This window comes from Scyliorhinus torazame, chromosome 4, assembly GCF_047496885.1.
Source record: "Scyliorhinus torazame isolate Kashiwa2021f chromosome 4, sScyTor2.1, whole genome shotgun sequence".
In the NCBI taxonomy this organism is placed as follows: Eukaryota; Metazoa; Chordata; class Chondrichthyes; order Carcharhiniformes; family Scyliorhinidae; genus Scyliorhinus; species Scyliorhinus torazame.
Window position 1 is genome coordinate 248,908,374 of NC_092710.1, and position 24,854 is coordinate 248,933,227.

At 45.1% G+C, this 24,854-nt stretch overlaps 1 protein-coding gene across 2 annotated transcripts in view; it reads left to right on the plus strand.

Annotated features, from left to right (window-relative positions):
- The first annotated feature begins 3,840 nt into the window (after positions 1–3,840).
- The window catches only part of LOC140410873 (desmin), an 85,673-nt gene continuing 64,659 nt past the window's right edge, over positions 3,841–24,854 (plus strand). Inside the window, exons 1-2 of one of the 2 annotated variants that reach the window (XM_072499610.1) lie at positions 3,841–4,135; positions 21,095–21,245. In XM_072499610.1, coding sequence (XP_072355711.1) covers positions 3,909–4,135; positions 21,095–21,245 — 378 coding nt within the window. In that variant the 5' untranslated portion in view covers positions 3,841–3,908. The remainder of the gene's footprint in view (positions 4,136–21,094; positions 21,246–24,854) is intronic. The other variant, XM_072499609.1, reaches the window with a different exon arrangement.

The window sequence follows — 24,854 nt, forward strand, 5'->3', positions numbered from 1 at the left end:
CCACAGACAGTGACCCAAACCGGGAATCGAACCCGGGTCCCTGGTGCTGTGAAGAAACAGTGCTAAGCACTGTGCTACCATGCCGCCCATATCTCTTCCTCAATATCAGCAAAACTGAGGAGCAGGTCACCGATTTCAGGAAGTGTCATACACACCTCTGTCTGCATCACTGGTGCCGTGATGGAGATGGTTGACAACTTCAAATTCTTAGGTGTAAACATCACCAATAATCTGTCCTGATCCACCCACGTCGACGCTACAACCAAGAAAGCACAACTGTACCTGTACGTCCTCAGGAGATTAAGGAAATTCAACATGTGCACATTGACTCTTATAGATGCACCATAGACAGCATCCTATCTGGCTACATCACAGCTTGGTATGGCAACTGCTCAGCCCAAGACCATAAGAAACTACAGAGAGCTGTGAACACAACCCAGTCCATCGCCCAAACATGCCTCCCATCCATTGACTCTGATTACACCTCCCGCTGCCTCAGGAAAGTGGGCAGCAAAACCAAAGACCCCTCCCAACCGCGCTATTCCCTCTTCCATTGGGCAGAAGATACAAAAGTCTGAGAACACACACAAACAGATTCAAAAACAGCTTCTTCCTTGCTGTTACCATACTGCTGAATGGCCTTCTTATTGACTGAACTGATCTCTCCAAGCGTCTTCTCTACTGGTGTAGCACTATACTCCGTATGCTTCACCCAATGTCCATGTCTATGTATTTACATTGTGTATTTGACATAAGTCCTATGTTTTTTCATATATGGAGCAATCTGCCTGGACCCGCAGAAAAATACTTTTCACTACCTCAGTACACGTGACAATAAATCTAAATCTCTTGATTTATTTTTCTGTAAGGTTAGGACTATTTGCAAAACCATCTTTCTTGCCACTTTTCTTTCCTTTTCACTTTTTAGTCCTGGTGACAACCAGGTATCCTGTCACATCGCCTACCTCTAATCCCTACAACTGTGCAATTTTCTTTTCACGATTCACTCTCCTCTTCAAACATATCTTCTCCATGCCAGCTCCGATCTACTACTACTCCCTTGATCTCCTCCCTACCCAACAAGTAACCACTCAGTAACTTTTGAAACAAATATTAAAGTACCAAATTTTTTTTTCCAATTAAGGGGCAATTAACCTGCACATCTTTGGGTTGTGGGGATGAAACCCACGCACATACAGGGAGAATGTGCAAACTCCACACAGACAGTGACCCGGGGCTGGGATCGAACCTGGATCCTCAGTGCCGTAGGCAGCAGTGCTAACCACTGCACCACCATACTGCCCTAACCACTCAGTAACATTTTCCAGTTGCCATATTTATCCATATTGTTAATGACTCCCTTTCAGGCACCATCACTCACACTCTCTCAAGTATTTTGAATTCTTTCATGAGATGTGGGCATTGCTGGCTAGTCCAGCATAATTGCCGATCTCTAGTTTCCCTTGCGACAGTGATGGTGAGTTGCCCTCTTGAACTACTGCAGTACATGTGGCGTAGGTTCACCCACAGTTCTGTTAGGGAGGGAGTTCCAGAAATGTAACCCAGCAACAATGAACAGCGATATAGTTCCAAGTCAGGATCGTTTGTGCTTGGAGCAGAACTTTGAGGTGGTGGTGTTCCCATGCATCTGCTGCCCTTGTCCTTTCAGGTGGTAGTGATCGTGGGTTTCGATATGCTGTCAAAGGTACCTTGGTGAGTCCCTGCAATGCATCTCGTAGATGGTACACATTGCTGCCACTGTGCTTTGGTGGTGGAAGGAGTGTATTTTGAAGGTACTGGATGGGGTGTCAATCAAACAAGCAGATTTGTCCAGGATGCTGTTGAGCTTCTTAAGTGTTGTTGGAGTTGCACTCATCCAGGCATGTGAAGAGTTTTCTATCACACTCTTCATTTATACCTTGTGGACATGCTTTTGTGAATCAGGAGGTGAGTTACTCTCTGCACAATCCCCAGCCTCTGACCTGCTCTTGTGCCACAGTATTTATATGACTAGTCCAGTTCAGTTTCTGACCAATGGTAACTCCCAGGTCATTGGTAGTGGGGGATTCAATGATGATAATGCCATTGAATGTCAGTCAATGACTGCCATCTTTAATCCAACTCTTTAAAATACCCATTCTCACTTAATCCTTTAATCTCTCTTTCATCTCTAAACGCTCAAACATGTAATTGATTCCTGCACTCATGTCTATATGCCTCAAAACTCTTTATTCAAAACCCTTTTGTTGGCTTTCTGTCCCACTCATAACATTGAGGCAGCACTGGTCAAAGTCATGAATGATATTCTCTGTGACTTTTGCCTAATGGATTGTTTCTCCTTGTCCCCTCAAGCACTCCACAGCAAGTTACGAATGAATCAAATCCTCCTTAAACTAAACATAGAGAAGACTGACGCCATAAACTGGGATTTTACGACTGATTTCAGTCCTCTTCCTTGCCAGTCTATCAGGCTTTGTAAAGGTGTAATGACCCGTGAAGCCAGAGTTTAGCATCAAAACACATAGCCTATTTATTATGAGAACTGCCTACTTCCACTCTTGCGATATCACCCACAGCTGTGCAACCTTATATTACCAATACTGAAATTCTAGTCAACATGTTAAATCTGTAGACTGGATTTCCCCAATGTTCCCTGAACGCATTATATTTTAAGTCCTCCTCTTCTGATTTTCCATGATCTCACCCTTTCCTGCATCTGTGGCGTCCTTGACCTTCATTCCATCTTACACTCTTCAGTTTCTGACTCTAGTCTTCTGTGCAGTATTCTAAACCACTGGTACCTCAAGACCAGCCCACCCTAAAATACCATTTGCTCTGTAATTACAGAATTTTTGAACATTTGAATAATATTTATTTAAAACGTGGCTATAAGTCATTGTGGTAGGAGTTTCACATTATCACGCAAGTGTTTGTAAAAGGAATCATATAAAAATGCATGTTATTGAATGTCCAACTGGTTCAAACATGTTTGTCTTCCATGTAAATTCCCCCAATAAACTTTATGTTCAGTCGGACAGATGCAAAATGATACCATGCTGTTTAATGGCCTTTCAACCTGATCACAGACAATTATAACTTGGGCTCTGTGGTTTTTCAAGGAGTAATTTGTGTCCCTAGCCTAAATATTTATTATTTAATACATTTAATACATGAAAGGAAAGTCCAAGTAATTAGTAATTTTATATTTAGATCAAGGCCTTGTCCCCTCAAGTTATTAAAGTAGTGGAAAATAAGATGAAATAATCGATAATAGTTCATATCTGTAAAATATATATTTTTTGCTGACCTACATATTCCGAATTAGGTAAATAACCTTCTTCTAAGCCATGTAATGCAAATAAAATCTTGCCATCTAATTAGATGTCCACTAAGATCTCGTTAATTTGATTACATCACGTTAAGAGTCAACATTCTGATACAAAATGTCTTTCCGGCAGAAATGCTATATATTTTCTGAGGATAAATTACCAATACTTGTCTTTCGAAATAACTAACAAACTTTTAACACAAAGACTCCAGCAAGGGGAAAGTATTGCGGCGATATTTGATTGTAGCTAATTAAATACATTTATGTTGGAAAGTGCAAATGCTCCACTTTCTGTGCTTCAGCTCCATCCACAAGGATTACATCAACGCGGTGTCTAATTGCTTAAACGCTCTATTTTAAGATTGTGCATTCTTTTGTGCCGCTTCACACAACTTTGACAAATATTAAGGGAGAAGGCCTGCCTACATATTGAACTTGGTGGGGGGGGGGGACCCAAAAAAAAAGTCTCATGCGCTGATTTGGCATTTGAAGGGAGTGTATAAAATGTCCTTCTGCTGCCTCAGGAAGTTGCACAGCATCAACCCGCACTAAAGGAAACAGCAGTCACCAGTCAACCACGATGAGTCGCAGCCCGGAAAGGATGTCCTCTTACCGCCGCCACTTTGAGGATTGCGGCAGCAGCAGCACCTCATACCGCGTGCGGGTGTCCAGCCCGTCCCCACCTCGTCGCCAAGCGCGACATCGCTCGGCCAGTTACAGCCGCGCCACTGGCCGGCTGGTCGGCGGTGGTGGCGTGCAGGCGGCCAGGAGGACGTACTCGGCCGTGCATGGACCTCGCATCACCAGGTAAAGAACGGGGGGTGGGGGAATCTTTTTTCTTTAATCTTCGTTTGAAACAACCGGGTGATTTAAAGGAAAGAATTGATTTGATGTGAAAATATATCAAGAAGAGCCTGACAAAAAGACTCTTCAAGATGGTTTGACAACACAATTGGATCAGACAAGAAGTTCCCTAGTTGTACGCGGCGCTCATATCAGATCCCATCTGGAGTGCTGGCTTCAATGAGACTTGGATCCCGCACCAGGGGAAATCTGTGCAGGATTGACCTTTTAGGGGCGGTAGTGGTGCAGATTCACCAGTTACAATGAGGCTTAAAGGGGTTAGTTGTGAAAACAGGTTGTATAAACCAGTTTGGAATTTCGATAAAAGCAAAATACTGCAGATGCTTGCAATCTGAAATAAAAACAGAAGATGCTGGAAATGCCCAGGTCAGGCAGCAACTGAGGAGAGAGCAACAAAGTTAATGTTTGAGGACAGTGAATTGTTAAAACTAACAGATTTGAAGTAAAGATAAAGGAAACGGGGAGGGTAAAAAAAGGAACAGTTGAGGAGGGTGGGAGATAGGAGGGATTAAATGACAAAAGGGATAATGTGGCAAAAAGTGGTAATAATAAAGTAAAGAAACAATATAAAACAAAAACCTTGAGAAAATAGAATCATTGCAGACAATTACCATCTGAAAAATGTGGGCAGAAATAGTTGAATTCAATGTTGAGTCCAGAAGGCTGTAAATAAATTATCTAATCATAAGACGCAGTTCCTTAAGCTTATTTTGAGCTTTAATGGAACAGCGTAAGAGTTTGAGGAATGAGAAGCCACTACCACAGAAAGTAGTTGAGGCCAAAACGTTGTGTAATTTCACGAAGGAATTAGGTATAGCTCTTGAGACTAAAGGGATATGGGGGGGAAGACGGGATCAGGGTATTGAACTTAATGATCCACCATGATCATAATGAATGGAGGAGCAGGCTCAAAAGGCCGAATGGCCTCCTCCTGCTTCTATTTTCTATGTAAATGGAGTTGGGGCAGGGAATTAAAACAACACGATTGGAAGCTCATGGTCACACTTGTAAACTAAATAGAGAAATTCTGCAAAGTGGTCACTCAATCTGCATTTAGCCACCCAATGTAGTGGAGACTGTTTCATGAGCAGCAAATGTCATATATTAAATTGTCAAAGGTACAAATAAATTCCTTTTTTCACCTGGAAGGATTGTTTGGGCCCCTGGATAGTGAAAAGGGAGAAGATAAAATGGAGTTTGGGGCAGCACGGTAGCATTGTGGATAGTACAATTGCTTCACAGCTCCAGGGTCCCAGGTTCGATTCCGGCTTGGGTCATTGTCTGTGCGGAGTCTGCACATCCTCCCGGTGTGTGCGTGGGTTTCCTCCGGGTGCTCCGGTTTCCTCCCACAGTCCAAAGATGTGCAGGTTAGGTGGATTGGCCATGATAAATTGCCCTTAGTGTCCAAAATTGCCCTTGGTGTTGGGTGGGGTTACTGGGTTATGGGGATAGGGTGGAGGTGTTAACCTTGGGTAGGGTGCTCTTTCCAAGAGCCGGTGCAGGCTCGATGGGCCGAATGGCCTCCTTCTGCACTGTAAATTCTATGATATTCTATGATATCTAAAGTTACATCTCATGTCCATGCATGGGAAAGTATTGATGGAAGGGGAATGAGTCTTGGATGATGGAAGAATGTTCCAGAGTGTCACAAAGGAAGAAATCCCTTTGTGATGCTGAAAGGGGAGGGGACGATGTGTTTGGTGGCATGCCACTGGTGGTGGTGGAACACATGTGAGAAATGGCATGGACACAGTTGAAAGCCCTCAGAACCACAGTGGAGGTGAATCCTTGGTTGGGGAGAAGGAAACAGGCGTCACGGTGGCACAGTACCAGGGACCCGGGTTCAATTCCGGCTTGGGTGACTGTCTGTGTGGAGCTTCCACATTCTCTCTGTGTCTGCGTGGGTTTCATTTTGGTGCTCTGGTTTCCTCCCACAGTCCAAAGATGTGCAGATTAGGTAGATTGGCCATGCTAAAATTCTCCCTTAGTGTCCAATGACCTGCAGCTTAGGCGGGGTTACGGGAATAGGGTAGATGACTGAGCCTCGGTAAGGTGCTTTTTCACAGGGTCGGTGCAGACTGGATGGGCTGAATTGCTTCCTTCTGCACTGTAGGAATAAGGATCTATGTTGGAAATATTGGAATGGAAGTTGACATCATCAGAACAGAAACGATAGAGACAGAGAAATTCCCTCTGGAAAATGGAATAGAATCCTTACAGGAAGTGGGGGGATGGATAAGTGTAGTCAAGATGGCTGTGGAAGTCAGAGGATTTATGCTGAGAATGGTCAGATGATTGATGAGCGATCTAAAAGAATGTGATTCCGCAGAGTTCATATAAATAAACTATGGTGGAGAAATCCACAAAAAGGTGTGGGGAGGGGGGGGGGGGGTAAACAAGAAAAGAAACACTTGCATACAACCTTTCACGATCTTATGACACCTCAAAACACTTTTGACATGTAGTCATTGCAGTAGGAAAATATGGCCACTAATTTGTGCACAGCAAGCTTCCACCGCCACGTGATAATGACCAGATACTGTGTTATAGTGATATTGCTGGAGGGTTAAATATAGGGCAGGCGACTGGGGAGAACTATCCTGCTGTAGTGCTGGCAAATTCTTAACAGCCAACGAAAGGACAGGTTTAACTTCTCATCCAAAGGTTAGCACCTCTGACAATGCAGCAGTCCTTCAGTAACTGCCCTTGAGTGTCATGCTGAACTTTGTACTCAGACTTCCGGAGTGCAACTTCAGCCTGGAAGCTTTCTAACTCAGACATGAGTGCTGCCCTTGAACCATAGCTGACACCTAAAGATAATCTTCAAATTAGAGCTCTTTATTGTGAAATCTGAAATACGTAGAAATCTGGAACTCTTTCTCCCTGGATCCACTGAAATCTCCAAAAGTAAGACAATAGATTGTTTTTCTCAGTTGAAGGTATCAAGGAAGGTAAATGGAGTTGCGATACGGATCAGTCATCATCTGGATAAAAAGCGGACAAAGCCCCGGGGGAACAATGTTCTCCTACTGTTCCTCTGACATTGCACAATCCTGTCAAAAAATTCCGTTATGAAGTCACATTTAATATCTGAGTGCGCCAGTAACAATAATTCAACAGATGGTGTGGAAAAATCTATATTAAAATAGTAGTTAGGGAGGTCATTAAGAAACCCCTAAGATTATTGCGGTATCGAATTAGAAAACAACTGACCAGTCAAATAGGTCAAGGCGAAGATTTGATACTAACGAAATATGTTTTGAGGCAACAGTCCTGGGAGTGGCTTCAGGGAGCTCCAAACTGAATTAAAACCAATCCTGGCCGTGCTGCGCTCTTTTCATTGGGCCGTTTGCACAGTGCACTTCATTAGAGTTTTTCAGCTCTTATCATATTAGGAAATTCATTTTTCCTGATACACCAAAGATCGCTTCATCAAGTCGTCTCAAACCTAAGGGAAACAATGAAGTGAAATAAAGTAAAATCGTCAGCGGTTAGACATAAATCAACTTTAAACAGCCCTTGTCTCTAATTTCTGACACGGATATATTTACCAACGAAAGCCCTGCCGATATAGTTGAATGTCTGTTTAACTTCCCAAATCGTAAAAGGAAACGATCTTATAAAATGTGATCCCATAAGGATGTATGTATGCATTTAGTCCAGCCACCTCAAAAAGCCAATAGACGCAAAAACCAAATGGAGCAGTTCTCCGGTGATATCTGATGCGTTATTGAGAGAAACAATATTGTATTCTGCCCAATTACTTAAAATCCTACGCAGGAATTATAGTTTATCGTGCCCGCCATGTTATTAGTTTTCATATAGACCACTGGAATAATTTAACCCTATGAAGTCTGCAATAGTGTTTGCCTATCTTCAAAGCACTATTTGTTTTCGGTTGACCGTCTGCCTTTGTTTCTCTGTATTTTCTCTATATTTCACTAATGTATCATGAAGATTAAAAGAGGTACTAGATGTGTGTATCATTTTATGTATGTTTAGAAATTTGCAAGCGACTGGGAATGTTATTTTCGATCATTTCACTTTATTAAGGCCATTGTAAATTATCCTTAATCTTAACCTTACTTCATTCTTCAATTTTGAATATTCATTTCTGCCTAACGATCCTGTCTGCGGGTGGGGGTACAGTGTGAAGTGATTTGGCTTAATTCCCTTTTGTTTAAAACGTCAATTCAAGGTCACAATATATAAATCTGAAAGGAATTCTATTACAAATTAATCTATTAATGTCACATTTTCAATGACGAGTCTATTCTACTAACTATTTGTGGACAGGTAACTCGGCAAGGTAATCCAGGGCTGTAGCTTTGGGCCATCGTTGTGAGTTCTCCTTCTCCAACCACCCCCCCCCCCCCCCCCCCCCCCGCTGGCCGCCGCCGCAGGAAGCCATTGTGTAGCAATACAGTGACTTATCGGAAATTCTGAATCGTGAAAATGAAAAAAGTAACTTGTAAATGAAGGCATCAGAGAGTTTTGAAGAAAACGCCACCTTTCCAGTCACTGTGATAGTGGTATGAGAATAATCTCACCTTGGCCACTTTGCACATGATAACGTTGGTGCCATTCAAAATGAGCATTTTACAGACAGAGAGGAAAATATGAGGGCGCAAAGTGAGTTAGTTCATGCTTTCACTGAGCTCCATGGTCTGTACTTTTCAATTCTAGGATAGGTTTTAGGCCACCACTCCAATTGGCTCTGCTTGCATCGCATTGCATCTACATTTACTGGAGTATCGGGATTTTCTGCTCACCTATTCAATTTATGGTTGCCCTCTACATCTTATTGTATTGAACCAGTAATGAATTGCAATCAAACATTCTGCCTTGATGACTGTTCCAGCAAAGATACAGTTTTCTTTCATTTGGAATGGGAGGAAAATGAGAATTGATTCAGTCTTCGGTCTCATTTCCCAAAGAAACCATGATATAACTTATAATATAACATTAATTCATCATTAGTACGTAAAGTTCCAGTACACTCGGCTCCTCATGCATTACTGTTTAATTTCTCAGTCAGGCTGTTTCTGTGAAATAATAACTTGGCCAAGAAAAAATCATTTTTTTTAAATTCACATTTGTAAGTAAGTGCTTGGCAGGGGGAGGCGAGTAAGAGGACAGACAGCAAATCTTTAACTAAACTTTATTTATCTCAGCGGTCATCCTTTTTGTCAAACAATATGATTCTGACGGGTAGAGGTGTATTCAAGCAACTTCAGGTTAATGGATTTGTACATATTAGCTCAATCGAAGTGTTTGGTCGGTAGACATTAAATAAGATATCGAGTATAAATCGAGAGAATGAAACCAAAGATCAGAAACAGCAGAGTAAGGTGTAACGGGTCGGAATAGAATAACGAGAGCAGATGAAAGCAAACAATGCATAAAAAAGAATAAGGCGATAATGTCAGGCATTGGTTGTACAATATTGTAGGATTAATATGTTACTCAGCCTAGTCCAGAAAGTTGTTTTTTCACACACTGACTTGAAGGATATCTTGAAAGGATCATTTTATTTTAACTTTCAAAACATTTTGCTTAGTAATGTTTTTTTTAAAGGGGTGTTGACGAACTTACTTACAGGCTATTGGGAAATAGCTGCGTTCTGTGTGAGACCTACGGAACACTTCAAAAGGAATGCCCTGAATGTGTAACAAAGGTGCAGACCTATGTCGATCGAGAATCTGACAGCCACTCGAAATATCACATCTAAATTTATTTTCAATGCTCACACGAGGATGGGTTTTTTCTTTGCAACCGTTGCTTCAAACTAAATTAGAATTCAATTAAAATGCCCCCTGTCACCTGTCACATCTACTCTTGAAATATCCGTACAGAGTGAAGGATTGCCAATGCAATAAACACAACACTGCCACATCTATGCGCAGTGGTAGTCAGATTATTGTACTACACAAAGATGAGCTTGTGATTGATTTTTTTTCCTGTATTTTACTCGTTATTGCTATAGTGAAAGTGATGGAAGTATTAAGGGAGCACCAGCTCATTAATTATCAACAATGACTGAAACATTAATAATTTGGCATTTTAAATCGCGAACGGCCAAATGTTTCCCAATTTAATTGGAGATACGAGCGTTCCTTAAGGATTACGTTAGGAATTTCTGAACATCAATAGCACAGAATGCAATCTTTCAATCGCATGCTACATGACTTCTGCTGGTTAGCAAGAATTGCACATGTTTAAAGCCTCCGTTTTAAATGATCTGAAATCTATTAAAATCACAGGAAGAGCTCGGGATTAGGTGCACTACACGCAAAGAGGAAAGTTCGCGTCTGTAAATATATTTAATTCTGACTAGAATTATTATTGCCTTTTTACCCTTGTCATCAGTTAATCGAGCAACTGAAAAAAGAACATTTAAAAATGGTAGATTATTACATTTAAATAAATTCAGGCAATGGCATTAATGTGGTTCAGCTATACTTATATCCAGATCTGCTTTGCACATTGCAGCCCTCGCAAATAAGCAGTCTCCAAAATTAATGTTCTTAATGCACTCTACAGTTTTCAAACAATGTTACATATTTAAAACATTAACTACAAAGCTACATTAAATGGATAAATATGAGACTGAATCAAACTAATTGTAAGGATTTGAAGGCATTTATTTTCAATGGCCTGAGCTGTATGTTTTAGCTGGTATTTAGGGTGGTTACTTCCTCGGAGTGGCAACCAGCTGCGGATTTCCACTGCCTACTGACTTACCTGCGCCTAAATTCTAAAATATCAGTCTCTCCGAACTTCCTGACTGGGTGAGAGTCAGGCAGTTGAGCGCGCCCTGTCCAGCGATGAAGTGTAAAATGAGCAGAGCAAAGGAATCCCCCCACCCCTTTTTACGGCACTTGCTAACGTAAGGCAAGTGAGTTTACAGGTCCCTTGAAAGGAAAAAGGTAAGTTTCTATGTTAAGTCAATAGGATGTGGAGGTAGGGACATGGGGCATCCGGATATTGGGGAGGAATCTGGACATGAAAATGAAATGAAAATCGTTTATTGTCACAAGTAGGCTCCAAATGAAGTTACTGTGAAAAGCCCCTAGTCGCCACATTCCGGCGACTGTTCGGGGAGGCTGGTACGGGAATTGAACCCGCGCTGCTGGTCTGCCTTGGTCGGCTTTAAAAGCCGGCTCTTCAGCCCTGTGCTAAACCAGCACCTTGGGGGCTGAGGAGGAGATGGGAGGGAGGAGGCGGACTTGGTGGGGGCGGAGTCGGAGATTGGGGGGGGGCAAGTATGTGATGAGGGGCTATCAGACATGAGTGGGGAGTCAGACATGAGGAGGGAGTCGGACGTGAGGGGGAGTCGGACATTGGAGGGAGTCGGACATTGGAGGGGAGTTGGGACATTGGGGGGGAGTTGGGACATTGGGGGGAGTTGGGACATTGGGGGAGTGGGACATGGGGGGGGAGTGGGACATGGGGGGGAGTGGGACATTGGGGGGGAGTTGGACATTGGGGAAGTAGGACATGGGGGGAGTTGCACATTGGGGGGGGAGTTGCACATTGGGGGGAGTGGGACATGGGGGGTGTTGCACATTGGGGGGGGATGTGGGGCATTGGAGGGGAGTTGCACATTGGGGGAATTGGGACATTGGGGGGAGTTGACAATGGGGGGAGTTGGACATTGGGGTGAGTGGGACATGGGGTGGAGTTGCACATTGGGGGGGAGTGGGACATTGGGGGGAGTGGGACATTGAGGGGAGTTGCACATTGGGGGGAGTTGCACATTGGGGGGAGTGGGACATTGGGGGGAGTGGGACATTGGGGGGGGAGTGGGACATTGGGGGGGGGAGTGGGACATTCAGGGGAGTTGCACATTGGGGGGAGTTGCACATTGGGGAGAGTTGGACATTGGGGGGAGTTGGACATTGGGGGGAGTTGGACATTGGGGGGAGTGGACATTGGAGGGAGTTGGACATTGGGGGGGTTGGACATTGGAGGGAGTTGGACATTGGGGTTAGTTGGACATTGGGGCAAGTTGGACAGTGAGGGGGAGTTGGACATTGGGGGAGGGTTGGACATTGGGGAGAGTTGGACATTGGGGGGAGTTGGACATTGGGGGGAGTTGGACATTGGGGGGAGTGGACATTGGAGGGAGTTGGACATTGGGGGGGTTGGACATTGGAGGGAGTTGGACATTGGGGTTAGTTGGACATTGGGGCAAGTTGGACAGTGAGGGGGAGTTGGACATTGGGGGAGGGTTGGACATTGGGGAGAGTTGGACATTGGGGGAGTGGGACATTGGGGTGAGTTGGACATTGAGGTTAGTTGGACATTGGGGCGAGCTGGACATTGGGGGGAGTTGGACATTGGGGGGAATGGGACATGGGGGGGAGTTGCACGTTGGTGGGAGTGGGACATTGGGGGGAGTGGGACATTGGGGGGAGTGGGACATTGGGGGAGTGGGACATTGGGGGGAGTTGGACTTTGGGGGAGTTGGACATTGGGGGAGAATGGGACATGGGGGAGTGGGACATTGGGGGGAGTTGGACATTGGGGGGAATGGGCCATGGGGGGGGAGTTGCACATTGGGGGGAGTGGGACATTGGGGGGAGTGGGACATTGGGGGGAGTGGGACATTGGGGGAGTGGGACATTGGGGGGAGGTGGACATTGGGGGGAGTTGGACATTGGGGGGAGTTGGACATTGGGGGGAATGGGACATGGGGGGGAGTTGCACGTTGGTGGGAGTGGGACATTGGGGGGAGTGGGACATTGGGGGGAGTGGGACATTGGGGGAGTGGGACATTGGGGGGAGTTGGACTTTGGGGGAGTTGGACATTGGGGGAGAATGGGACATGGGGGAGTTGGACATTGGGGGAATGGGCCATGGGGGGGGGAGTTGCACATTGGGGGGAGTGGGACATTGGGGGGAGTGGGACATTGGGGGGAGTGGGACATTGGGGGAGTGGGACATTGGGGGGAGGTGGACATTGGGGGGAGTTGGACATTGGGGGGAGTTGGACATTGGGGGAGTTGGACATTGGGGGGAAGTTGGACTTTGGGGGAGTTGGACATGGGGGGAGAATGGGACATGGGGGGAGTGGGACATTGGGGGGAGTTGTACATTGGGGGAGTGGGACATTGGGGGGGAGTTGGAGATTGGGGTGAGTTGGACATTGGGGTGAGTTGGACATTGGGGAGAGTGGGACATTGGGGGGAGTTGGGCTGTTTGGACATCGGAGAGGCATCGGGGAGTTTGGAAATTTGGAGAGTTGGCTATTTGGACATTGGTGGGGCTCGCATGTGGTCAGACATGGGAGGGAGTGTGGATTGGCGTTGAGGTGTGATGCCGAGTAGGGAATGGTCTGGCTGGTGTGGGGTCGGGTCAGGAGAGACAGGTCATGGGGGGTGGTGAGGTGTGGTGGAAATCCTATATTGGTGGGTGTGGTATAGCATAGGGGATGGGGTGCTTAGTTGGGGGGTTCCGCTGTGGGTGGGGGGTCAGTGTTGTGTGGGGGTATCAGACATGGGAGGAGTGCGGGTTCGGGTCGGGGTATGAGCCGAGTCGGGGGTTATGCCGGGAATGGTCAGACATTGCTGGACCTGGGGGAAGTTGGTCCTGGGTGGACCTTGGTGTTTAAAATAGTTACGCTGAAACTAGAAGTAATTTTTTTTCCTTGTAACTCTTTCAAACTAACTATGAGTGTAAAACTGGCAGAACCATCTGAAGTTAGCAATTGAAAGACTTTGTGGAATGGATCGCAGGGCAGCACAATTGTCCAGGGGAAGTTAGCCCTTCTGGACAATTATCAGGTAAGACCTTAGCTGTGAACACCTGAGATGGATTTCCCAGCGTAATGTACTCCCCACCCCCCGGCCCCCCCAGCATGTAATGTTTTTAATAAATAAGTGTGTAGCGTTATACATTGATCATTCCTGTAACACATTCCTGTGACACTCAGAATGATTACAGTGAAACAAGTAATACCTTTACTTTTTTCCCCCCTTTTTGCAAATAATTTAAAGTGCCCAATTCTTTTTTTCCCAATTAAGGGGCAATTTAGCATGGCCAATCTACCTACCCTGTACATCTTGGGGTTGTGGGGTGAGACCCATGCAGACACGGGGAGAATGTGCAAACTCAACACAGACAGTGACCCGGGGCTGGGATTGAACCCGGGTCCTCGGCGCCGTGAGGCAGCAGCGCTAACCACCGTGCCACCCTTAATATCTTTACTTAACATCTATTCTGATTTCAGTTTCGCCAGCCTTCATTCCAACATCTTGAATACACAATAAAGTAACAATATTAGCTTTTCATAATTACACACATAATCCAATTCTTTCAAACCAGAACAACTGAGTTTTGACCATTTTGAAATGTAACTGCCAATGCATGAGAATTGTTTTGAGGACTTGTGGTGGCACGAAGTAAAGGGAAGATGCGCACGAAGAGGCTCCCACTAGAGAACTGATCATTTTGCCCTTTTTCTTGGCGCCAGAGGTCATTTATTTCTTGGATGCAGCAAGAACATTTGACAAGATCCCACATGGCAGACTGGTACAGAAACTAAAATCGTATGGGATTTGGGGTGCGCTGGCGAGATAGATACAGAACTGGCTTGGTTCTAGAAGATGGAGAGCAGCGGTGAAAGGGTGTTTTTATGAGTGGATATCTGTAGTTAGTGGTGTTCCGCAGGGATCAGTTCTGGGACCTCTGTTGTTTGTGGTATGTATAAATGATCTGGAGGAAAATGTGGGTGGTCTGATTAGTAAGTTTGCGGATGACACAATGATTGGTTGAGTGCTGATAGTGCCGAGGATTGTCAGAGGAACAACAGGATAGAGATAAATTGGACACTTGGGCATAGAAATGGCAGATGGAGTTTAATCCGGACAAATGCATGGTGGTGCATTTTGGAGGATCAAATCTAGGTATGAATTATACTGTAAATGGCAGAACCCTTAGGAACATTAACATATTGAGGAATCTGGGCATGCAGGTCCACAGTTCCCTAAAAGTAGTAGCACAGGTGGCCAAGGTGATTAAGAAGGCATATGGCATGCTTGCCTTCATCAGCCGGGGCACTGAGTACAGGAGTTGGGAAATCATGTTGCAGCTATATAAATTCTGGGTTTAGCTGCATTTGGAGTATTGCACATTATAGGAAGAATGTGGAAGCTTTGGAGCGAGTGCAAAGAAGGTTCACCAGGATGTTGCCTGGTCTATGAGGATAGGTTAAATAAACGAGGATTGTTTTCACTGGAAAGATGGAAGCTGAGGGGAGACCTGATAGAGGTCTACACAATTATGAGAGGCATAGACAGGGTGATAGTCGGAGGTTTTTTCCAAGGGTGGACGTGTCAATTACAAGCAGGCACAGGTTCAAGGTGAGAGGGGGAAAGTTTAAGGGAGATGTGCGGAGTAAGATTTTCATGCAGAGAGTGATGGGTGCCTGGAACGAGCTGCCAGAGAATGTGGTGGAAGCAGGCACATTAGTAACATTTAAGAGGCATGTGGATGGATACATGAATAGGGAGGAAATAGAGGGATATGGACCGAGTAAGGCAAGAAGGTTTTTTTTAGTTAGGGCATCATGATCGGCACAGGCGTTATGGGCCGAAGGGCCTGTTCCTGTGCTGTACTTTTCTTTGTTCTTTCAAACGCATGTAAGTTATCAAGGTAGAGTTCTCAAAGTTAGGAAGGTTTTGGGCTCAATGGGAGGTAAAATGGCGGAGTCGGCTTCTTTCTCTCCGTCCACAGCACTAACAGCTGATGTTCTCACTAGTATTTTGGTGAAGGAGTTAGAGAAACACCGACAAAACATGTTGGAGGATCTCATACGATCAATCAAAGTGATCTTGGCCCCTATTCTTGTGGTTCTGGAAAAAACTAGTAAGTCTGTCAAAGTCCATGGAATTACGATTAAGAGCATGGAGGTGGCTTCATCGGACTACTGTGATCAGATTGCTGTGCTGGAGTCCGACCTGACTTTAGTGGCTGAAACCAATAAGTCATTAAGAACCAAATTGAATGGCCTGGAAAACAGGTCTAGGAGACAGAACATCCATATTGTGGGGTTGCCAGAGGGGCACCAGGGTCATACCCCACAGATTATTTCTCGGACATGCTCCTCAAAATGCTATGTGAGGGTGAATTTGCATCCTCAGCTGAATTAGACCGGGCCCACTGCTCACTTCGACTGAAACCTCGTTCTGAAGATCCACTGTGTGCAGTGATCGTTAGATTCCACAGTTTTAAAGAAAGAGAGAGGGTTCTGCGATGGGCTAGGGAACACTGTGGTTTCAAGTGGGAAGGCCGCTCCAATAGGCCGTATCAGGACATGAGTGCGGAGTTAGAGAAAAAAAGAGCTGCATTTAATGGAATGAAGGCCGCGCTATACACAAGTGAAGTGTGGTTTGGGATGGCCTATCCAGCTTATCTCAGAGTCATGTTTGAGGAAAAATACTATTTTTTGACCAGCAATGTGGACTTTTGTTAAAAGGCACAAGTTGTGCTTGTGTAATCTGGTTTCTGAGTCTGTTGACGGATGATCATTGTATTTCTTTTTGTTTCTTCTTTGTTCTTGGCGGGGTTTTGTTATTATTGCCTTTAATTAGATTTGAGGTTCTCTACTACATGGGGTTTTATTTTAACATCAATATATTGTTTCAACATTGTTGTTTGCCATGACATTTAGTCACTAGTGGAGCATTAAAGCTAAATGGGATTTGTAATTTTAAATATATATATTTTTCTCCAGTTAGGAGTCTCCCTGCTAACTTGGGAGGTAAAAAAAGAGAAGCCTCTATCATTGGGATGAAAAAAGTGCCAAGGATCCTTCCCCCCCTCCCCACATCTGAGTAATAAATAAGACAAAACCAAGATCCACCCAAGGTGGCCACCAAGCCAAGTCCTAAGACTGGACAAAGGAAAACCAACAGACACCCTTAGCAGACTAACCCCGACCTCCAACCCCCCTCCCCAAAACATCATCACCATTGAATATAACCACATCCAAAAGAAAATCAAAGCAAGGCAAACAAATACTTTTCGAGAGTGGTTTTGGAGGGTTCGTTGTAGCTCATTATAGTCGTTTTTTAGCAAATGAACTTGGAATTTTTGTTGTGTTTGCTTCTGTTAAACGTAGGTTTTAGTTTCAGGATACGTCTTTGTTTGCATCGTTTTGATTTTCTTTTGGGTGTGGTTATATTCAATGGTGATCCTTAGCGCTTTTTTCATTCCAATGACAGAGGCTTCTCTTTTTTTTCACATGTCCACCATGCATATTCCCGTATTGACTTTTTTGTTTTGGATAGGGTTCTCCTCCCTTTGGTGGTGGCAGCTGAGTACTCAGCAATCGCTTTTTCAGACTATGTCCCGCACTTCATTGATTTGTTGCCCGATGCCTATCCTGGAGATTAGACACTACATTGTTAGTGGATAAAATATTTTGTGAGCGTGTGTCCACCTCCATAGACAACTATATGAAATCTAACAGGTTGGATTCATTCTCACCTTCCACGCTTTGGGAGGCTCTTAAGGCAGTCCTTAGGGGGGAGGTTGTCTCTTACAGAGCTTCATATGTTGAAGAAAATGAAGTTGGAGCAGCAGAAGCTGGTGATTCCATTCTTGAGGTGGATCACCTGGACCCGCTGGATCCTACTCCAGAGCTATTGGCAAGTAGGGAAGAAAAACAAAGATCTAGTTCAAGCTATTGTCTACTAGCAGGGTAATACATCAGTTACAATGCTCCAAGGGCACCTTTTATGAGTACGAGAGAAGGCCTGTCGTCTTCTGGCTTACCAACTCAAATATCAAGCGGCCTCCCGTGAGATCACTCAGATACTCAATGTGGACGGCAGCCTCTTTTCCACCCCTCCCCAGGTCAATGCCGCTTTTAAATACTTTTACCGCGATCTTTATAGATCGGAGCCTCCTGCAGATAAATCGGTCATGTCCGACTTTCTGGACTGTCTACCCATCCAAACAGTCGAGGTGGATAAGAGCAGTGAGCTGGCTCCTCGTTACGCCCAGATGAGATTTTAAAACGTATTGGGTTGATGCAGTCTGGCAAGGCCCTTGGTCTGGATGGGTTTCCAATTAAATTTTACAGCAAGTTCTCTGAGCAGGTTTGACCCTTTATTATTGGACATGTTTAATGATTCTCTATCTCAGGGATCGTTGCCTCCGACCGTCACTCAAACCTCTATTTCCTGGCTCCTTAAGAGGTACAAGGACCCTACAGAGTTTGGTTCATACTATCCTATCTCGCTTTTGGATGCAGGGGTCAAGCTACATGTTAAGGTGTGGCACTCGTTTGTAGCCTTGCCTCCCAAATATAATTTTGGGGATCAAACAGGCTTCGTGAAAGGACGACAATTGTCGGCCAATATACGTCGTCTGTTAAATGTCATCCATTCATAGAATCATAGAATTTACAGTGCAGAAGGAGGCCATTCGGCCCATCGAGTCTGCACCGGCCCTTGGAAAGAGCACCCATGCTTAAATCCACACCTCCACCCTATCCCCGTAACCCAGTAACCCCGCCCAACCTTTTTTTGTTTGGACACTAAGGGCAATTTAGCATGGCCAATCCACCTAACCTGCATATCTTTGGACTGTGGGAGGAAACTGGAGCACTCGGAGGAAACCCACGCAGACACAGGGAAAATGTGCAGACTTCACACAGACAGTGACCCAAGTCGGGAATTTCCCCTTCCCGTTACTCAAACCTGAGGTGATAGTGTCTCTTGATGCTGAAAAGGCATTTGACAGAGTGGAATGGGAGTATTTATTTGAGATTCTCGGGAGATTTGGATTTGGTCATAAATTTGTTTCCTGGGTTTGCCAGTTATATAATGCACCTACTGCCAGTGTTCGGATAAATGCTTTGAACTCTGATTATTTTCCCTTGAACAGGGGCACCAGGCAGAGCTGCCCACTTTCTCCACTCTTGTTTGCTCTGGCAACAGAGCTGCTCTCTATAGCATTGAGGTCCTCTAGTCAGTGAAGGGGTATTAGCTGAGATGGGGTGGAGCATCGAGTGTCTCTCTGTGCGGATGACCTACTTCATTATATTACAGACCCAGCCCCCTCCATCAACGGGATAATGAAGTTGCTTAACACCTTTGGCTCCCTCTCTGGGTATAAATTGAATTTCGGCAAGAGTGAGTATTCCCGGCTAACATAGAACATAGAACATTCCCAGGGAATTGAGCCCAATTGCGGACGTTATCTTTTTGCCCTTCTAATACAAGCTTTCGCTATCTGGGAGTTCCGGGTGGCTCACAACTGGGCCTCGCTCCATAAGTTGAATTACACAAGCTGATTTACAGTGTCAAAATGGATTTGCAGAGGAGAAACCAACTCCTCTAACTTTGGCTGGTAGGATTCAAACTATTAAAATGAACGTGCTCCCCAGGTTTTTATTTTTCTTCCAATGTCTTCCATTTTACTACCTAAATCCTTTTTTTTAATCAATGTCAACAAATTGATATTTTCCTTTACTTAGACGGGTAAGAATCGCAGAATCTGTGGCATTTTGCTCCAAAGGGATAAAAGTCAGGGGCTTGACCCTCCCCAATTTGTTGTTTGGTTCAAACGTTCAAACATTTTGTTGTAGATCAGTGACCCCGATTCTATTTGGGGACAAATGGAGGCTCGTTCCTGCACTACTCTTTTCTTGCCACAGTCATGGCACCGTAGCCCTTTTTACCTGCTAGATTCTCCTCATACACAATGGTGGTCTACTTTATTCAAATTTGGAAACCGTTTGGACAGCATTTAAACCTGCTTTCCTTGTCTTCACCAGCCCATATTTGTAACAATCACCTTGTCCTACCTTCTGGTTAGGACCCAACATTAAATTTTGGGAAGTGAAAGGTCTGGAGTATTTTGGGAACCTGTTCGTGGAGGGGAGGTTTGCCAGTTTTAGGGAGTTAGCTGATCAATTTCAGCTACCCAACTCTGGCCTTTCTTGGTATTTTCAAGTTCGCTTTTCCCGCCTTTCCTTTGGCACCACCTTCTTACTTGATGAAGAGGATTCTGTCACTGGCCTGGCCTGGCGAGGGTCTATTTTCGACTGATACGGCCATATTGTCTCATCAGATTCTGCTCCGCTGGCAGTGTGAGGGAGAAATGGGGGCCCTATGCTTACTAATAAGGTTTGGAGTGAGGCCCTTCACAGAGTCAACTCCATGTCCTCATGTGTATGGTTGAGCCCAATTCAGTTTAAGATGTTACGCAGGAAGCACTTGACTAGGGAAGAGATGAGTGGGTTTTTCCTGAAATGTTGAGGACAGATGTGATCGCTGTTCTATTGGCCAGCTAACCACATGCACATGTTGTGGTCCAGCCCCAAACTCGTAGGCTTCTGCCTTCCTTCTCTAGTACCATATTGGATATACTCCATGTGGATTTAGACCCATGTCCGCTGGTGGCCATATTTGGGTTTGAATTCGCCGGTGATTAAGTCTGAGATAGTGGCGGATGTTATTGCATTTGCCTCGCTGATAGCCCAGAGGCAAATATTGCTTGGTTGGAGGTCTCCCACTCCATCCAGTGCCTCTGCCTGGTTGGGTAACTTCATGTCATTCCTACACTTGGAGAAAGTCAAATTCACCATCAGGGGGTCGGTGGAGAGGTTCTACCCAAGATGCAACCATTTACTTCCTTTTTTAAAGCTCTAGTCACCGTAAGTTGTTGGGAGTTTAGGCTAGTTTTAGTATTTAAGATAATTATGTGTTATATTTTTTTAAAACTTTCATATTTGCTTGTGATTTATTTGCACTTTTTTGTTCTAGTTTGTGTTGATTATTATGAAAAACTCTAATAACCATATTTAAAAAAAAGAATTTTTTGAACCTCTCATTAACAAGATGCAGTTTGAATGTTGCTAACATCCTGAACTTTTTACTGTTTCAGCATGGGTACGATCTACCTGGGAGCAGGGTTAGGACCGTCTCTGGATCTGGATGCCGCGTCTGCAACAAATCAGGAATTCCTGAGCACTAGAACCAACGAGAGGAAAGAGATGATCATCCTCAATGACAGGCTGGCTGCTTACATCGAGAAAGTAAGAAACACTATCACACCCGCGACAGAAATCACAAGGCTTGTCTCCATCCTTAAATACATCAAAATGTAGTCAGGCCTGATTAACAAGTATTAATATCTAATCGTAAATGTTATAAATGGAAAGAAAATCATCAAGTGGGGAATTCCAGAAGATTGAAGCAGGAATGCTTTTCAGAACTTGAAATGTGACTTTGATGGCACTGAAGGTGATGGAGTCAGAACAGGTGGCATTGACACAAGCCATCAGTATCTATAATCATCTGTTTTGGGTTCATGAACAAAACTAAATATTTTAGTGTAAAGAGTGACCTCGAAATATTGCAATATTTGAAGTAAATTAAATCCAAAGGGAAGATAAAGGGATTGCTATCTATCCGCATAAAAATGAAAGACACTGGAATCGATGTGTGTTTTGTTCCTGTTGCATTAAAATGATACTTAAAATGGGCGTTTTGTAGAACATATTATTGGATTTCCTTATCGATGTTCACATCAAAGGATACATTGTTTTATAAGGGCAGATGCGTTACATCATAATATTATAGAATCATAGAATGGCTACAGCACAGGAGCCGACCATTCAGCCTGCCCTATCACTGCTGGCTGTCTGCAAGAGTAACTCAACTAGCTAGTCCTCCGTCCCACCCCCGCACATTTCCTGTCGCCCAACATTTATGTTTTCTCTTCAGCTGTTTACCAAATTACCAAAAAAGCCACATTTGAATCTGTCTCCACCACTCTCTCAGGCAGTACATTCCAGGTCTTAATCAATGACTGTGGTTTTTTAAAAAAGTTATTTTTCTTTTTGCCTTTGATTCTTTTGCCAACTACCTTAAATCAGTGTCCTCTGATTCTCCACCCTTGCTATATTCTCTCTATGTTCTAGCCTATCCAGACCCTCCATGATTTTGACCACCTCTATCGAAGCTCTTCTGAACCTTCTCTGAGGAGAACTACCTGCCCTTTTCCAATCTATCCATGTGACTGGTCACTCACCCCTGGAATCATTCTCACAAATCTTTTTTACATCCTCTCCAATACCTTCACATCTTTCCAAAAGTGCATGCTCAGAATTGGACACAATATTTTTAAAAGGTTTTTTTTTTCTTTATTCTTTCATGGGATGCGGACACCACTGGCTAGGCCAGCATTTGTTGCCCATAACTAATTGCCCTTGACCTGAGTGGTTTGCTAGGCCATTTGCTAAATTGCCCTTAGTGTCCAAAATGGCCCTTAGTGTTGGGTGGGGTTACTGGGTTATGGGGATACGGTGGAGGTGTGGGCTTGGGTAGGGTGCCCTTTCCAAGAGCCGGTGCAGACTCGATGGGCCGAATGGCCTCCTTCTGCACTGGAAATTCTATGAGTCTATGATTTAAGAGACATATTGAGAGTCAATCACATTGCTCTGGGTCTGAAGCCACATGTAGCTCTGGCCAGCCCAAATAAGGACATTAGTGATGTTTTATGACAATGGTTTCATGGCCACAATTGCTAGCTTTCAATTCCAGATTTTAATAATTGAATTTGAATTCCACAAACTGCCTTGGTGGGATTTGAACCCATGTTCCCAGATCATCAGCCTAGGTTTCTGTAATACTAGTCCAGTGATGGTATCACTACATCACCATCTTCCCATAGACCAAATTTACTTCCATGCTTTTGTACTCTAAGCCTTTATTTATAAAACCCAAGATCTTGTCCGTTTTATGAACTGTATTCTCAACCTGACCTGGCCCTCAAGGAGGTGTGCACATATACTCCTAAGTCCCTTTGCTTCTGCGCTACTTTTAGAAATGTCTACTTTATTTTAAAAAAAATTTTTATTCACCTCCATTTTCACATTTTCTCCCACATTTACATCCATCAACGATAAACAATAATCAGCAAGATATGTCAGTCCCCATAATAACAACAACGATCCCATCTACCCACCAACCCCCAAACCTCAACCCGCATGTTTACATAAACAAATGACAAAAATAAATCAGGGATTACCCGTAGTCATCCTTAATCTTACACAACTCCCACCCCCCCACCCCCCAACTACCCACCCCAGGTCTCCAGCTTCTCCCGTCCACTACCTCTTGTAAAACTCCTCCCCCTACCCTCGGTTCCTTCCCCCCCCAACTTTCCACCCCGGCTAGACCACTCGGACCCTGTTCTGCCAGGCTCCGATGGCCGCAGCCCCTCCCCCCACCTCACTCCCGTTCACTGGCCGGCACACACCGGCCAGCGTGGAGGCCGCCGCCCGGGTCCCTTTCCCACTTGCCCGGCCCCAGGAAAGCCCAAAGATCCCCTTTTAGCACACAAACCCCGCCTATCCACCTACACCCCAAAGAACTCTCATTTCGAGTGAAAGTCCCGTCCCTTCCCTCGTCCAAATATATACCACCTTGGTTCCTTTAATCTCTACACCCGCGCGCAGTGATACAAAAAAGAAGAAAATACAGTCATGAGGTTACATCGGCACATGGCCATTCCTCAGTTTGTCAGTTCTGCCACAGTCCTTCTGCTTTCGCAAACTCCCCCGCTGCTTCCGCCGTTCCAAAATAAAAGTCCCTGAGCTTGTAAGTCACCCTCAGCTTTGCTGGATATACAATGCCGCACTGCACCTTGCTAATGTACAGTGCCCTCTTCACCCAGTTGAAGGCAGCCCGCCTCCTTGCCAGCTCCACCGTACAGTCCTGGTATACACGTATACCAGCTCCAGCCCACTGCACCACCCGCTTCTGCTTGGCCCAGCTCAGGACCTTCTCCTTCACCCTGTACCTATGGAAGCACAGAGTCACTGCCCTTGGCGGCTCACTCGCCTTTGGTACAGGCCTCCACGACCGATGAGCCCGATCCAGTTCATATCGGATGGGGTCCTCCCCCTCCCCCAGTAGTTTTGTCAGCATCGCGGCAAATACTCAGTCGGCTTCGGTCCTTCAACTCCTTCGGGCAGCCCCACAATCCTCAAGTTCTGTCGCCTGGATCTATTTTCCAGGTCTTCCATTTTTCCTCGCAGATCCTTGTTAGTATCCATCACCTTCCGCATCTCTTTCCCCATCGAGGCAGGTTGATCACCGTGCTGCAATAACGTCTCCTCCACTTCCTTCAGCGCCTCCCCTTGCTCTCGCACCTCTGCCACTGCGCTCGCCACCTCCGTCCTCACCGGGGAAACCGCCTCCTCCACCAGCACACTCAAAGCCTCCCTCATCTCCTTCCTCACCGTCTCCATGCATTTCGCAATCTGCGCCAACTGCTTTTCAAATTCCGCAGCCATCACCTTGGTTATTTCTTCAGCCGTAAGCAGTGCGGCCTTCCCTGGTGCTCCAGCCTCCATTTTTCCTGGTGACCCCGCGGTGACCTTTCCACTCCCCGACGGACCTCCAGCTGTTTTTTTTTCGGCCGTTTTTCTGCTCACCCTCGACATTTTTCTTTGGGTTTTTTTTTTCCCTCCTGTGTCTTCTCAGTGCCTCCTCCGTGCCTTCTCCCTTCTTCTGCCGCCTCCGCGGACCCTGGGACTGGGCTTAAAGCCCCAAAATTGCCGTTCCCGAGCGGGGGCTCTCCATTGTGCGGCCGCCTCCCGCCCGCCGTCACCGGAAGTCTCTACTTTATTTTTAAT